A 14430-nucleotide genomic window follows, 5' to 3' on the forward strand; every position below is an offset into this window, starting at 1 on the left:
GGTTCAAGCCACTGCACTGCTAGTTCTATAGCGTGGCTGCGAGCACTGATAGGCTGACACAGGGGGCGTGGCTCGCAAGTTTGGGCAGTGACAGCAGTGCTTACAAATTTTAGGAGCACTGTCTAGGTGTCATCTTGGGCCATGCATTCTGGTGGGCTTTCAGAATCACTGGGCTGGCATACCAGATACTAGTTGTTGTCCAAAATTACTGAAATTATGAATTTGTAAAAAGAGAGATCATTAATTTTTGATGATTGAGCATATTAATATATTTAGTATCCCTTCTGGTGGACAGTGAGATGGATGCAGAGGATTTGGCATGGGTATCATAGCAAAATAGAACAGAACATTGTCATGAAAGGTGAGTACAAAGAGTGGCATGGGCAGTGCCCTTAGTACAAAGAGTGACATGGGCATTGCCACTGACCCTGGGGTTTACCTGTTGGTTGGAACTGGCCATGCAGGCACTCATAACACTGATTTCAACACCTACAGACCCAGCTTTAGCTTTGCATAGTGCTATGTTCCACGTGCTCTGATGTCAATCACTCATGCTGATCGTGTTGTGTGTTTCTTTGTGCTCATTCTCTAAATGGTATTTGGTATCTATGCTCCCCATAAATTTGAGTTCAGCTCCCCAACTTGTAGTTGAGCCACTATCAGCTAGCATAGTTACATTCGTACTGACAGTGACAATTACATTATTGTAACTGTGCTGATAGTGGCCCAGGCCCTGGAAGAGGAGCTCGCTTCCCTGCTGTCCCTGATGCCATGCACTGGTTCAGACAAGGATACAGAAAGGTGGGAGAATTATCTGCACCAGTTCTTGCTGCACTGTCAAGTAAGGTGTATCTTTGATTCAATTGCTAATGCTGCCTTGTTGTTGACCAGCAGTGTGAGTTTATATTAAATCATTCAGAAGTTGAAGCCCTCTACTGACCCTGAGAAACTTACGTTTGATGAATTTTGTCAGTTGCTCATGCAGTATTTTGGTTATCTAACACATGTGACAGTGCCACAGTTGCAGTTTAACCAGCATCAAAAGCACCCTGGGCAATCATATGCTGTGTTGATTGCTGACCCACAAGGTCTCTTGTGCAAGAGTCATTTTGAGTGTCTTCAATTTGCTACCTCATACGCGGACTCGGTGATGTGGGAAGTTTCACGTGGTTGTTCAAGACTGAAGTGAAGAAGTCAGTGTCTACCTCATACTGTGACAATGCCTTATGAGTTACCTGAATATGTACCAGGTGATGATGGACAACCATATAGTATGGTGGAGCATTTCAATGGGTGCCAATCATGGGGTCTTTTGAATTTGTTGCACCCCCAGTTGCATGCCTCAGATCATAGTCATTCATCATGTTTTTATCACAGGACTGTTATGTATGCCCAGTCTTTCAGCTGGCAGCTGGGGTGGCTGCTTGATGTTGTGGAGGGTCACAAAATTAGGCAGAGAGAAAAGGACCAAACTGCTTGGTCATTGGTTCCTTGTTCCTATTAAAACAAATCCACAAGGGAAAGAAAAAATTAACGAGACATACAGCACGATACAGACAGGAAGGAAAAACCACAAGAACAACAGAAGGGCAAAAAACACTACAAGGGCCAAAATAGGACACAAAAACCACAGCTAGAGAAGCAAGAAAAAGGTAGAAGAGATTAAAACAAGAGAGCAGATAACCATGGCTGGCTGATCACGAGAATGTGTTGTCTGCTAAAATTTACGGTAACGAGTCCATTAAATGAAGTTTATTATGCAGGGCAGTCACAGAAGGATGCTTAAAATTATATGGGCCACTGTCAACCAGGTGCCGCACCGACACTGAGGTGGGTCTTCACAGTGCAGGAGGTAGCTGTGGGTCACCCAAGCATGCCCAATGCGGAGCCAGCAGAGAATCACAGAATCTCTGTGAGAGGCCCGCATGCTGCATGGAGGACTTCCACACATTCATAGACTCCTTAATGGCATGCAGTGTGTTGTGCATACTGAGATTATGCCATTACGTCTCCCAAAGCTGAAAAACCTAGTGTTGTAATACTGAACGCAGGTCAGTTACAGGGATGCTGATCTCCAGAAGCGGTTTCCGTGTAGTCTGTTTGGCCAGCCTGTCAGCAAGTTCATTGCCTGGGATTCTGATTTGACCTGGGGTCCAGACAAACACCACTGAACGACTGGACCGTTCCAGGGCATAGATGGACTCCTGGATGGTCACTACCCAAGGATGGCGAGGGTAGCACTGGTCGATAGCTTGTAGGCTGCTCAAGGGTTCAGTACAGAGGAGAAATGACTGGGCGTAAGTGGATGTACTCAAGAGCACGAGATATGGCTGCCAGCTCTGCAGTGAAAACACTGCAACCATCTGGCAAGGAGTGCTGTTGAGTATGCACTCAGTGAACACAGGCAAAGCCAACGTGACCATAAGCCATCGAGCTGTTGATGTAAAGTGCTTCAAGCCCCGGGACATGCCAAAAATCAATAGGAAGTGACAGTAGAAAACCACAGGTTAACTGAGTCCTTGGGGCCTTGCGAAAGCTCCAGACAACGCTTCGGCTTGGGTTTACACTATGGAGGTGTATGTGAATGGACCTCGAGTAGAGGTGGTAAAGGGAAGGACTCCAGTTCAGACAGAAGGGATTGTATGTGAACTGCAATTGTAAGCCCTGACCTGGGCCGCCGAGGAATGAAGCACCGTGGTTGGGAAAAGGAGACAGTAATTTGGATGCTCAGGAGAGCTACGAATGTGTGCAACATAACTAGTGAGCAGTTGTGCATGTCTGATCTGCAATGGAGGGACTCCAGCCTCCACCAGTTTGCTGATCACCAGACTCGACCTAAAAGCTCCTGTCACAAGTCAAACTCCGCAGTGGTGCACTGGGTCAAATAAACGCAATGCTGAGAGTGTCGCTAAACCATAAACCACACTCTCATAGTCAAGGTGCAATTGAACAAGAGCTTTGTAGAACTGCAGCAGCGTAGAACAGTCTGCACCCCAGTTGGTGCTGCTCAGGCAGTGGAGGGCATTGAGGTGCTGCCAACACTTCTGCTTAAGCTGACGAAGATGAGGAAGCCAAGTCAATCGAGCGTCAAAAACCAGTCCTAAAAACTGATATGTCTCCACTACTGTGAGTGGATTGTCATTAAGGTAAAGTTCTGGTTCCGGATGAATGGTAAAATGCGAACAGAATTGCATGACACACGACTCCGTGGCTGAAAACTGGAAGCTGTGGGCTAAAGCCAGTACTGGAGGAGCAGTATGAAATGCAGAAGTCGTCTGCATACAGAGAACGTGAGACCGACGGCCTGACAGCTGCTGCTAGACCGTTAATGGCCACTAAAAATAGAGAGACACTCAATACAGAGTCCTGCGGGACTCCATTGTCCTGGACACAGGGAAGCTATGAGAGGCACCAACTAGGCCATGGAAAGTATGGAGCAACAGGAAGTGTTGGATAAAAATTGGGAGCGGGCCCCCGGAGACCCCACTCATATAAAATGGCATGTATATGATGTCGCCAGGTTGTGCCATAAGCTTTCCATTAATCAAAAAAGACGGCAACCAGGTGTTGGCACATGGAAAAGGCTGTTCAGATGGCAGACTCGAGGGACACAAGATTATCAGTGATAGAGCAACCCTGGTAGAAACTGTCCTGGCATGGAGCCAGTAGGCACCATCACTCCAGGTGCCAACACAACCACCGATTTATCATGTATTCTAACAGCTTACAAAGAACATTGGTAAGGCTGATGGGCCAATAGCTATCCACATCAAGCGGATTTTTACCAGGTTTGAGCACTAGAATGATGGTACTCTCCCACCATTGCGATGTAAAGATGCCATCGCACCAGATCTGGTTGAAGATGACGAGGTGATGTCACTTGTAGTCCGACGAGAGATGTTTAATCATCTGACTGTGGATTCAATCTGACCCAGGACCGGTATCGGGGCAATGTGCAAGGGCACTGAGGAGCTCCCACACTGCAAATGGAGCGTTATAGGGTTCACTGTGATGTTCAGTGAACGAGGAGGCTTTCTCTTCCATCCGCTGTTTGAGGGTGCGAAAGGCTGCGGGATATTTTTTGGACACAGTGGCTCAAGCGTAGTGCTCAGCAAAGTGCTCAGGAATTGCGTTTGCATTTGTACATAGCACACCATTGATATTAATGCCAGGGACACCTGTCAGGGTCTGGTACCCAAAAACACGTCTGATCTTCGTCCAGACTTGGGAGGATGATGCATGGCACCCAATGGTCAAGGGGTACCTCTCCCAACACTCCTGTTTCCATCTTTTTATAAGCTGGCGAATGTGGGCACAGAGTCATTTAAAAGCTATTAGGTGCTCCAGGGAAGGGTGCCGCTTATGTCACCGTAGAGGGCGCCTACACTCTTTAATGGCCTCAGCAAGTTCTGGCGACCATCAAGGTACTGTCTTTTGCCGGGGGCACCCTAAGGAACAGGGATCACGTTTTCCATCACAGAAACGATCATCCTGGTGACTTGCTCAACCACCGCATTGAATGTTACCATATGGGGGAGATTCAACGGTGACAGCAGAGGTGAAAGCTTCCCAGTTTGCCTTGTTTAAAGCCCATCTGGGTTGGTGTCCATGGGCATGATGCCGGGGGAGCGACAGGAAGATGGGAAAGTGGTAACTACCACACAAGTCATCGTGGGCTCTCCAGTGGGCAGATGGAAGAAGTGCTGGGATGCAATGCGATAAATCAGTGGCCAAGTAAGTACCATGAGCCACACTGAAATGTATGGGGGCCCCCAGTATTTAAGAGGCAGAGGTCAAGTTGAAACAGTAAATTCTTGACCTCTCTGCTTCGGCCAGTAAGCATGGTGTCACCCCACTAGGGATTATGGGCGTTAAAATGTCCCAAAAGTGGAACAGGTTTATGGAGCTGATGAATCAGTGCAGCCAATACATTCAGGATACAGCACCATCTGGAGCAAGATATACATTGCAGATGGTTATTTCCTCTGTTGTCTTTATCCTCGCAGCCAGAGCTTCAAGAGGAGTTTGAAGGGGCACAGGTTCACTACATACTAAGTTCAGGACAGAGACGCAAACTCCTCCTGACATTCTATTATATTCCATGTGGTTCTTGTAACATCCTGTATAGCCATGGAGGGCAGGGGACCACACTGCTGGGAACCAGGTTTCCTGGAGGGCAATGTGGAAAGCAGGTGTAAAGCTTAACAGCTGCCGTAGCTCAGCCAGATGGTGGAAAAAGCAGCAGCAATTCGACTGGAGGAAGGTGTGAAGTGCACAAGGAGGCAGGTTACACCTCAGGGTTACCTGCTGCCACGGATTGAGTATTTATATCTGTTCCTATAGTGGATGAGGCATCAGTGAGGTCCAGGTCCTTATGGGACACTAAGATCTCCACCTCAACCTCAAATGCAGAACTGGTAGGGAGTGGTTGTGTTGGGGCCACTGGAGGGTCCTGTTTCTTAGCAGACTTCTTCTTGGTTTACTTGCCCTTTCGCTTCTCTTTAGGGGCTTGCTGGGAGGACTTCTCCAAAGTAGCTTCAGGCACAGAGGAAGACCATGAAGCTCTTCGTCCAGCAGCTTTTGGCTCCTTTAGCCACTGGTGAGTGTCTGCTGTGGCATTAGTGGAGACCTTGGAGCCAGAGGAGGCTGTTGCTTCTCCAGGGGAGGGGAGGAGGGAACAGATTTCCCCTGTGTTTTTTTTTTTTTTTGGGGGGGGGGGGGGTGCTTGCTCCAAAAGTAGGTGTTTTGGGAGCAATGGAAGATTTGAGCAATGGAAGATTTGCCCCCTACAACCAAGGGGCAGATGTATTCTGGTGGCCCGGAGGGCCCACTGTTCGTGGCACAGAGTGTGGTACTACTGGCACTGGTGATGGCGATGTTGAAATAGCTGCAGCATATGCGGATGTCAACCGAAAGGGGTGTAATTGTTCAAATTTACGTTCAGCCTCTTGGTAAGTGAACCGGTCCAGTGTCTTGTACTCCATGATGTTCTGCTCCTTTTGGAGTACTGTGCAGTCTGGCAAGCAGGTTGAGTGGTGCTCTCCACAGTTGATACAAGTGGGAGGAGGTGTACATGAAGTATCTGGATTCAGTGGACATCTGCAGTTTCGACATGTGGTGCTGGAAGTGCAGCAGGAAGACATGCGCCCAAATTTCCAGCACTTAAAGCACCGCATAGGGGGAGGGATGTATGGTTTAATGTCACAGTGGTAGGCCATCACCTTGACCTTTTCAGGCAATGAATCACCCTCAAAGGCCAAGATGAAGGCACTTGTAACAACCATGTTGTCTTTGGGTCCCCTGTAAATGCGCTGGATGAAATGAACATCCCACCATTCTAAATTGGCGTGGAGCTCATCGCCAGACTGCAAGAGGAGGTCACGATGGAAAATAATCCCCTGGACAATGTTGAGGCTTTTATGGGGAGTGACAGAAACAGAAATATCACCCAGCTGGTCACAAGCGAGTAACGGCCAGGATTGGGCTGGGGATGCTGTCTGAAACAAGGCTGCAGTCTCCATCCATTCTGCTACAGACTAAATACTGAGGCAAATATGGCTCTCTTCTTTCTGTAGCCCTATGATCTTCCCAAGGTGTAGCATGGGAGGGAAACAATTTAGGCTCATACCTGTCAGCATTGTATTCCATCTTGCCCTTCTTAGGGACTGCTGGTGCCATTCGGTCAACAAAAGAGATAACTTCATCCGCTTCACTGTGGGTCATCCACCCTGATGCCATCCACTCTGATCAGGGGCTCTCCTCACATGCACCACCCAGCCACAGCAAAGGCCACCTGGCATGATGGCCGTTGATGGTAGTCTGGACGCCCCATGAAGATGGGCATCTACTCCTTGACATATGTGGAAGTTTACAGCTCAGGCATCAGAATGCAATCCCCATGTTGTCAGAGGGCTACCACCATATGGGTACATGACAACCCCACTACAACTGACTGGCTACCATGCTGAATATTGGGCACAGAGAAATTCAATACTGTCACGGGGGCGAAAGAGGACAAGAAACAATGGAAGAAGATGGCATACCCCTGAGAGTGTCCTTGCCTAACTAGTTGAATTCAGGTGGAGATGCAAAGCCATGATGAGAAGAGATTCAGGAGATCAAATCTAAGGGCACTATGGATAACTCATGCACCACATAAGGTGTCCTTCCCCGTATGGCCCGCACTTCTGTAGAATTTGGAAAGTGGCATGCCAAACCATAAAATGGGACCTGAACTTATAGGGCTGAAAAGTGTGAGACTCCTTTTAGTTGCCTCTTATGACAGACCAGAATACCGTGGGCCTATTCTAACCCCTGGACCCAGAGGGAGGAGGGGGGGGGGGGGGGGAGACCTATGATGCCACCATCTCCAAGCCAGCTGGGTGACAGGGTTGGTTTCTGATGATGTTCAGGTGGATGGCTCCCAACTGCATAGTATGCTCCCCCACTGCTGCCTCCAGTGTATTCTTTGGCATCCTACCTTCAATCATGGAATAGGGTGCCAGCAGGGCTAGCTCCTGTGCCTTACACAGTGGAACTCATGGAATTTAAATAAGTACCCTCTTTTTCCTGCTCACCAGTTGCCAAGTACTCACCCCTGCCCATGTCAGCGGACCAAGCATTACCGCAAACTCCCTAGTCTGTCGTGCTTCAGGTGAAGCAAGCTGTGTCAGCATTGTCTTCTTTGGTGGTTGAATTCATTGCTGGAGGATCTCATGCTCTCTCTGGAATTGCAACAGTGATTACAGCACAAACTGGGTCATTTTCAGCCCTATGTGGCGTATTCAGGTAGGAGAAATCTAGTATCCTTGCCAGTGGACACTGAGATGAATGCAAAGTAGCTGGCATGGGTATCACAGCAGAATAATACAGAATGCTGTCATGGAGGGTGTGTACAGAGAATGGCATGGACAGATGCAGTGACCCAGGTGTTTACATGCTGCTGGCAATAGGCCTGGCTGGGAAGTTCTAATTGTGATTTCAATACCCACAGCCATAGCTGTGCCTCATTGTCGGCTGGTCATGGTGGTTCCATGTTGTGCTTTCCTTTGTGCTCATTCTCTACATGGTGTTAGGACTCTCTGCTCCCCTGTAGATTAACTTACATCATTCAGTACCTCATCTGGGCTTCAGCTCCCTGGCTTGTAGTTGAGCATATGTTAGACAGCATAGTTGCATTTGTGCCAACAGTGATGGTTCCACAGTGTTGTCATACCTATACTGATACTAAAATAAGTAATCATCTTATTTAATTTTAACTTTTGAAAACACCAATGGAAAATTAAGAAAATAGATATTTATTTAAGGTGGACAAGAACAGGGCTGATAATTAGCACTCTACTGTGGGATATGTAGTTGTGAAAGAGATACTCAGAAAAGAGGAGTGAGAGAATAATAATATTATGCATACCAGTAACTGATATCACGTCTTTCTTATTTATATTAAGCTTCACTGGTGGAAGTATTGTCTCTAATGAGTAAACTCCTTAGCAAAGTATTTGAGTACAGGAAATACAAAACTGGTATGGATGTCATGTAATGGAAATTAAATGTAAAGAGAATATGACCCAGGATTCAAAAAATTACTTTCACCTTTGGAAAAACCCAGGAATTTAAATAATTTAAAATTTAATGATGTTACCTTTCTCGACTCCCTGCTGCTTCAGAGAAACCTATTTTCCATGGAGGATCAAGTTCTCCATTCCCTTCATTATAGGGAGTGGAGGGAAGACTAGTTCTGTTGTGTCCAGACACATCAACAAGACTCATTGGCCTCTGAGTCCTAAAAAGGTATAAAACCTAGTTTGAATTTAAATATTTCATTCCACTAAATAAAATAAAAATATGGAATACTTGAAATCTTTTTTCTGTAGAACATAATGCATTATAAAATTAAGCTATGAGAAACCAACAGTGTTAATTTATAAATTAATATTTGTTGCTATTTTAAATATACAGTTTTAGTAATAAACAGTAGTGCTACTTGATCTTTTAATGAGAATTATATAATACAAAGAGCATTACTTTATTGTAAATCATTTTTAATTTTGTTATTGATGGAAGAGATCATACCTGTACACTTGAAACTGACGTGGATCTACGTAAAGCCTGGAATTACACGAGAGATCCAAAAACTGCAGCTGGTTTGGGACTAGTGTTGCTAGATTTATTCTGTCAAGTTGATTGTGTGCCAAATCCAAAACCTGAGGAAAGCACATTGTATGCTGTACAGCTCTGAACAAATAATTATATTATGAAAATACTGTGAGTCCATATGGTAAAAATATTATCACTGTATCTCATTCACACGTTTAAAGGACTGAAGGTCTATGGATTCCAGTCAAGTTCTTTACAAGTGATCTGTGGAAGGACCTACAGGCAGAGAGAGCCAGGTTTCCATGCGTACCTCAGATATATTGCATGCTTGCTCTTTGGATGTGGAGTAATTGTTGGTCAGTATGAAGCTGATTGAGGTGAGCAGGATTTATTTATTTACTGGTCTTCAGAATCATCTTTCTACAAGTTATGCAGATGGTGACATAGAAAAAAGATTGTATTTGATATGTTACAAGCCATACTGTGACGTGATGGTTGATGACATGATTCAATGTGATGAAATCCTATACATGGTGGAGAAAAATTGTGTCATGAAATTTTAACCCTGGACAGCTGATGCCAGTAGGAACCAAAATTACTAATGTTGTGTAGGTTGACAATGCACCATTTTTAAACTATGGAAACTTGGCGCCATGCACTCCAATTGGCCATGGGATTGCCCTGTTGCTGTTCGTCAGTTGACGGGCAGCACTATGGTTGTCAGTTCACACATACAAACGTTCCTCACCCCATCACTACCCTAACATGATAGGCATATGTGTCAGATAGGTCTTGCTATTTGTCTCCACCTGACTTCAGAGGCATTCACACATAAGCTTCGCTTCAGAGCACACACACGTCACTTGCAATTTAGTCATATAATAAGCATGGCAGCACAGTATTCATTTGAAGAACAATAAGATATGGTTTTTGTTTATGGACTATCCGACGGTGATGTGCATGAAGCTCCATGGCTGTATGAGGAATGATACCCATCAAGACACCACCCACACCCACAAATGTTTACAGCAATTCACCGGTGACTTGGTGAAAGAGGCGAAACAGGCTCATGGTGATGCTGGAAGACCTCGAAGATGGCGGGATGGTGTATTTGAAGAGACTGTTCTTGAGTGCTTCGAGGAAGCACCTATGACAAGTACTCGAGCGGTTGGATACAACATGGGGGTCACTCATCGGTTTGTCTGGGAGGTTTTGAGGGATGATGGCCAGCATCCATTTCGTTTCCACCCTGTCCAAGACCTAAATCCTTTGGTGGACTATGAACACAGGCTAGGGGTTTGCCGGTGGTTTTTTCAACATGTTGCACAAGATCACGACTTCCCTGCCATTGTGTTGTTTACCAACAATTGCTCCTTCCATCGGGATGGTCTTTACAACACTCGAAACATTGATCACTGGGCAAGGGGAAATTCTCACATCATGTATATCCATGGACACCAGGAACGATTTTCGCTCAACATTTCAGCAGGCATTGTGGGTGACCATCTGATTGGTCTGGTCCATCTACGCCTCAACTTACTGGGGCAACAACATGATGGGGTGCCCACATATAAGTTGTGCTGTGCATGGATATTTAAATGAACTCTTTGACGGCTGGGTAATTGGCAGAGGTGCTCATAGGACATGGCTCCTATGATCACCAGACCTCACGCCACCGGACTTTTTCCTGTGGGGATTCTTCATGGTTCTAGTTCACCCATCTGGATGTGAACCACCTAGAAACGAGGAGGAATTAGTGGATCACATTCAACATGTCGCCAATCACATCAGGGCAATGCCAGGAATCTTTGAAAGAGTTTGGCAAATCACCATTCGGTGTTACCAAGCTTGTGTCACATCAGAGGGTCACCAGTTCAAGAACCTGCTTTAAGTAAACAATGTCCTAGCCACAAAAAATCCCTTTTCATGCCCAACACAATTTGTAAAAGACTTCCTGTGTGCATATTAGCAGCTGTTGACATGTTTGTTCCCGGTACGTCTTATCATGAAACTACAATGGATGTGTTGGGACCGTGGCAGATTTGCCCCCAGAATGGAAGGGTGGTGCACTACCACAGAGCATGCAGGCTGCCTGGGATACATTGTGATCTCTGGCAGAAAAAGCATTCCTGGTCATGCATTGCCCAGAGCATCTGGCACCAAGGCAATCTCGTGGCCAATCGGAGCGCGTGGTGCCAAGTTTATATAGTTTAAAAATTGTGCGTTGTCGAACTACACAACAATAGTATTTTGGTTCCTACTGGCATCAGCTATCCAGGGTTAAAATTTCATGACACAATTTTTCTCCACCCTGTATATATGAGGTGTGATCAAAAAGTAATGGGAATTTCTGGTTTTCTTGAAGAATCTTTTTTTTACTCATCAATATAAACTTTTGTTTCCTCCAATACAATCCCCATCATATGTAAGATGCTTGTATCAGCACTTTTTCCAATCTTTGAAGCACTTCTGGAATTCACTTTTTAGTATAGTGTTCTGCTCCTTCAGCAATTATGTTATTATCTCATCTATGATGGAAAAACGACGTCCTTTAATGGTTCTCTTCAACCTTGGGGACAGAAACAGGTTGCAAGGAGACATGTCCAGCCAACACAGTGATTTTGTTTTTTGCCAAAAAATCATGAACAAGCATTGAGGTGTGAGCAGCAGCATTATCGCAATGCAATTTCCACAAGTGGTTTTGTCACAGTTCTGGTCATTTCCTTCAGACTGCTTCATGCAGATAGTGCAGACCTTCCAGGTTGTATCTCATACAGATCATATAACCATAAGGCAGGAACTCATGTTGCAGTATCCACTGTAATTGAAGACAATAATGAGAAGTACCTTCACATGTGATCAAATTTGTCAAATTTTGTTTTAGTGTTGGCTCTTCAGGCAGTTTCCATTTGAATGACTAGGCCTTGTTTTTGATGTCATACCTGTATACCCATGTTTTGTCACCTATTATTACCTTATTTAGAAGTCCTGCATCACTGTCAAGTTCATTCAGCAATTCCTAAGCAATGCTAAATGACATCGTTTTTGGTCGAAATTCAGAATTGCTGCTACACATTTCTTTCCCAAGAAAATCTGAAAAAAATAATTTTTTTTGGCATGAGCCAAACGATATTGTGGCATTATAATTAACCCCTCTGATGGTGTCTGGTGATTTTCCAGGATCATTTTTTATACTCCTTCCACCTTGTCATCAATAATTGATTTGCTGGGGCATCCCGGGTAGCTGTCATCTTCAACATCCTATTGACCCTCTTTGAAATGTTTATACTGGTTGTAAACTCTTGTCTGATTCATAGTAGTTTTGCCAGAGGCCACAGCTGCATTTTATTCCACATTTCAAGCAAAATTTAATGCAAACTTTTTGATCCATCTTTTTCAAAAGTAAAGTATACCAGGCACTCAAAAAACATGTATAACCTTTTTTTGACTCTCAATAATAAAATAAATATTCAAAACAGCTGAAATGCAAACATATATCAGGAATGTGTGTACCAACAAGATAAAGGAAAAAAAAAAAAAAAAAAAAAAAAAAAAAAAAAAAAAAAAAAAAAAATTCGATGTTTGAAGCTGACAAAATCAAAAAATTCCACCACTTTTTGATTGCACTAACTATATCTTACAGATAGATTTTACGTAAATAGTCTGCATGAAGAAGAAGTCATTGGTTTGGCATCAGGTGGGTGCCGACTAAGATAATGTTCAGTAGCAGACAGACCATGCATGTGGAGAAATGCTGATGTAGTAGAAGGTGACTACAATGGTGGTTTGCAAGGTGTATGCTGGAAGTGGGGCAAGCACAGATTTCTGATGATCCAGGAAATGATGGACATTATTAACAAAGGAAAGAAGTTTTTGATAAACACATTGCAGATATTGGTTCACCATGTTTAATGGATACTCTGTAGCTAACAACCATGGCATGGCTGATGCGACTGGGTGTTTGTGAACCTATGGAAGAAGCTAGAAGGTGGGAGTGCTTGTTTTGCATGCATTAATAAGACATTACCTCAGTCACCACCCACCTGATGCCAAACCAATGACTTCTTCTTCATGCAGACTACTTACATAAAATCTATCTGTAAGATATGGTTAGTGTAATAAAAAAGTAGTGGAATTTTTTGATTATGCCAGCTTTAAACATCCAACCTGATATGTGTTTGCATTGCAGCTGTTTTGAATATTTATTTGTTTTGAGGAAATGGAGAGACTGGGGCAGAGCTGTGGATATATTAATATCATAACCTGAGAAAGGATGGTGAAGCAATGCTGGACATAAAAGAACTTATGGAATGCTCATAAAGAGTGCTTTTTTGGGAAGGGTGGTGAATAAAACAGGGATCATAGATTAAATTATTCAAGGCATTAGATGTGCTGATCAAAAGATTTTGAGATTTGTTAATGAAATGACACTTCAATTAGATGTAGCAAAGTAAGGACTGTAGGTATTTAACTAATACTGCATGATTAAATTTATGACTGTGGCTGAATGTAAGTCATGTGGACAATACTGATAACTCAAGAGAGATGTGAAGCTTGACGCAGTGTTTTGTGGCTGGTTCCTGGAGTGATGGGTAGCTGCTAGTCTAGGAGGCAGCAAAATTCTTGGACGTTAAGAACCTGAATGGGAAATCACATATTATATATCCTTTTGCATATCTGCACTCAATGGTTTTTATGTTATGTACAGTACCAGAAACTCTGAGATGTACACATAAAAAAGTTGTCTGATTTTCCTATTTTCACTCACTGATGTTTTATGGTATAGTATTCTGACACAACCCTTCACTGAAGGAGAAAGTGTTCATTTCAGTATCCAAATAATAAATGAGGCGGAAATGATGATGTGCTGGTACTGAAATCATTGTCAACTGGTTTCAATGATTACTTTTTCACATCTACTAATAAACTTCCAAATACAGAACATTATATTTACTTCATTAGTCACTGTTTATAACACTCATAAAAAGGATTTTCAAAAAGACAACCCCACTGGAAGCTACAGAAATCATTACGCCACTAAAAGTTGACAGTCCTTTTGATCATGACAGTGAGTCCACCAGAGTATTAAAATCAGATCATATCTCGATAGGACCACTTTTGGGCTATACGAGACACATGTGGGCAGTAGCTACATGCATCTATAAAAATGGAAATAAGCAAATGACCTCTAATTACAGGTACATTTCAGTCCTCCCAATTGTAAGGGGTCCTTAGGCCCTTACTATAAGTTTGCACTCGGCACAGGTCGAAAGGGCAAACAATCGATAGTGTCGGGTTGCGAGAATGAGTGTAGAGTTGAAGTCAGTTCCCAGG

At 44.0% G+C, this 14430-nt stretch overlaps 1 protein-coding gene across 1 annotated transcript in view; it reads right to left on the minus strand.

The window, feature by feature from the left end:
- Positions 1-14430, minus strand: part of LOC124594343 (protein phosphatase PHLPP-like protein) — a 260630-nt gene that overhangs the window by 35806 nt on the left and 210394 nt on the right. The window contains exons 10-11 of the mRNA XM_047132710.1: positions 9073-9203; positions 8642-8782 (exon numbers count right to left, since the gene is read on the minus strand). Coding sequence (XP_046988666.1) covers positions 8642-8782; positions 9073-9203 — 272 coding nt within the window. The remainder of the gene's footprint in view (positions 1-8641; positions 8783-9072; positions 9204-14430) is intronic.

Source organism: Schistocerca americana, chromosome 2, assembly GCF_021461395.2.
Source record: "Schistocerca americana isolate TAMUIC-IGC-003095 chromosome 2, iqSchAmer2.1, whole genome shotgun sequence".
NCBI lineage: Eukaryota > Metazoa > Arthropoda > Insecta > Orthoptera > Acrididae > Schistocerca > Schistocerca americana.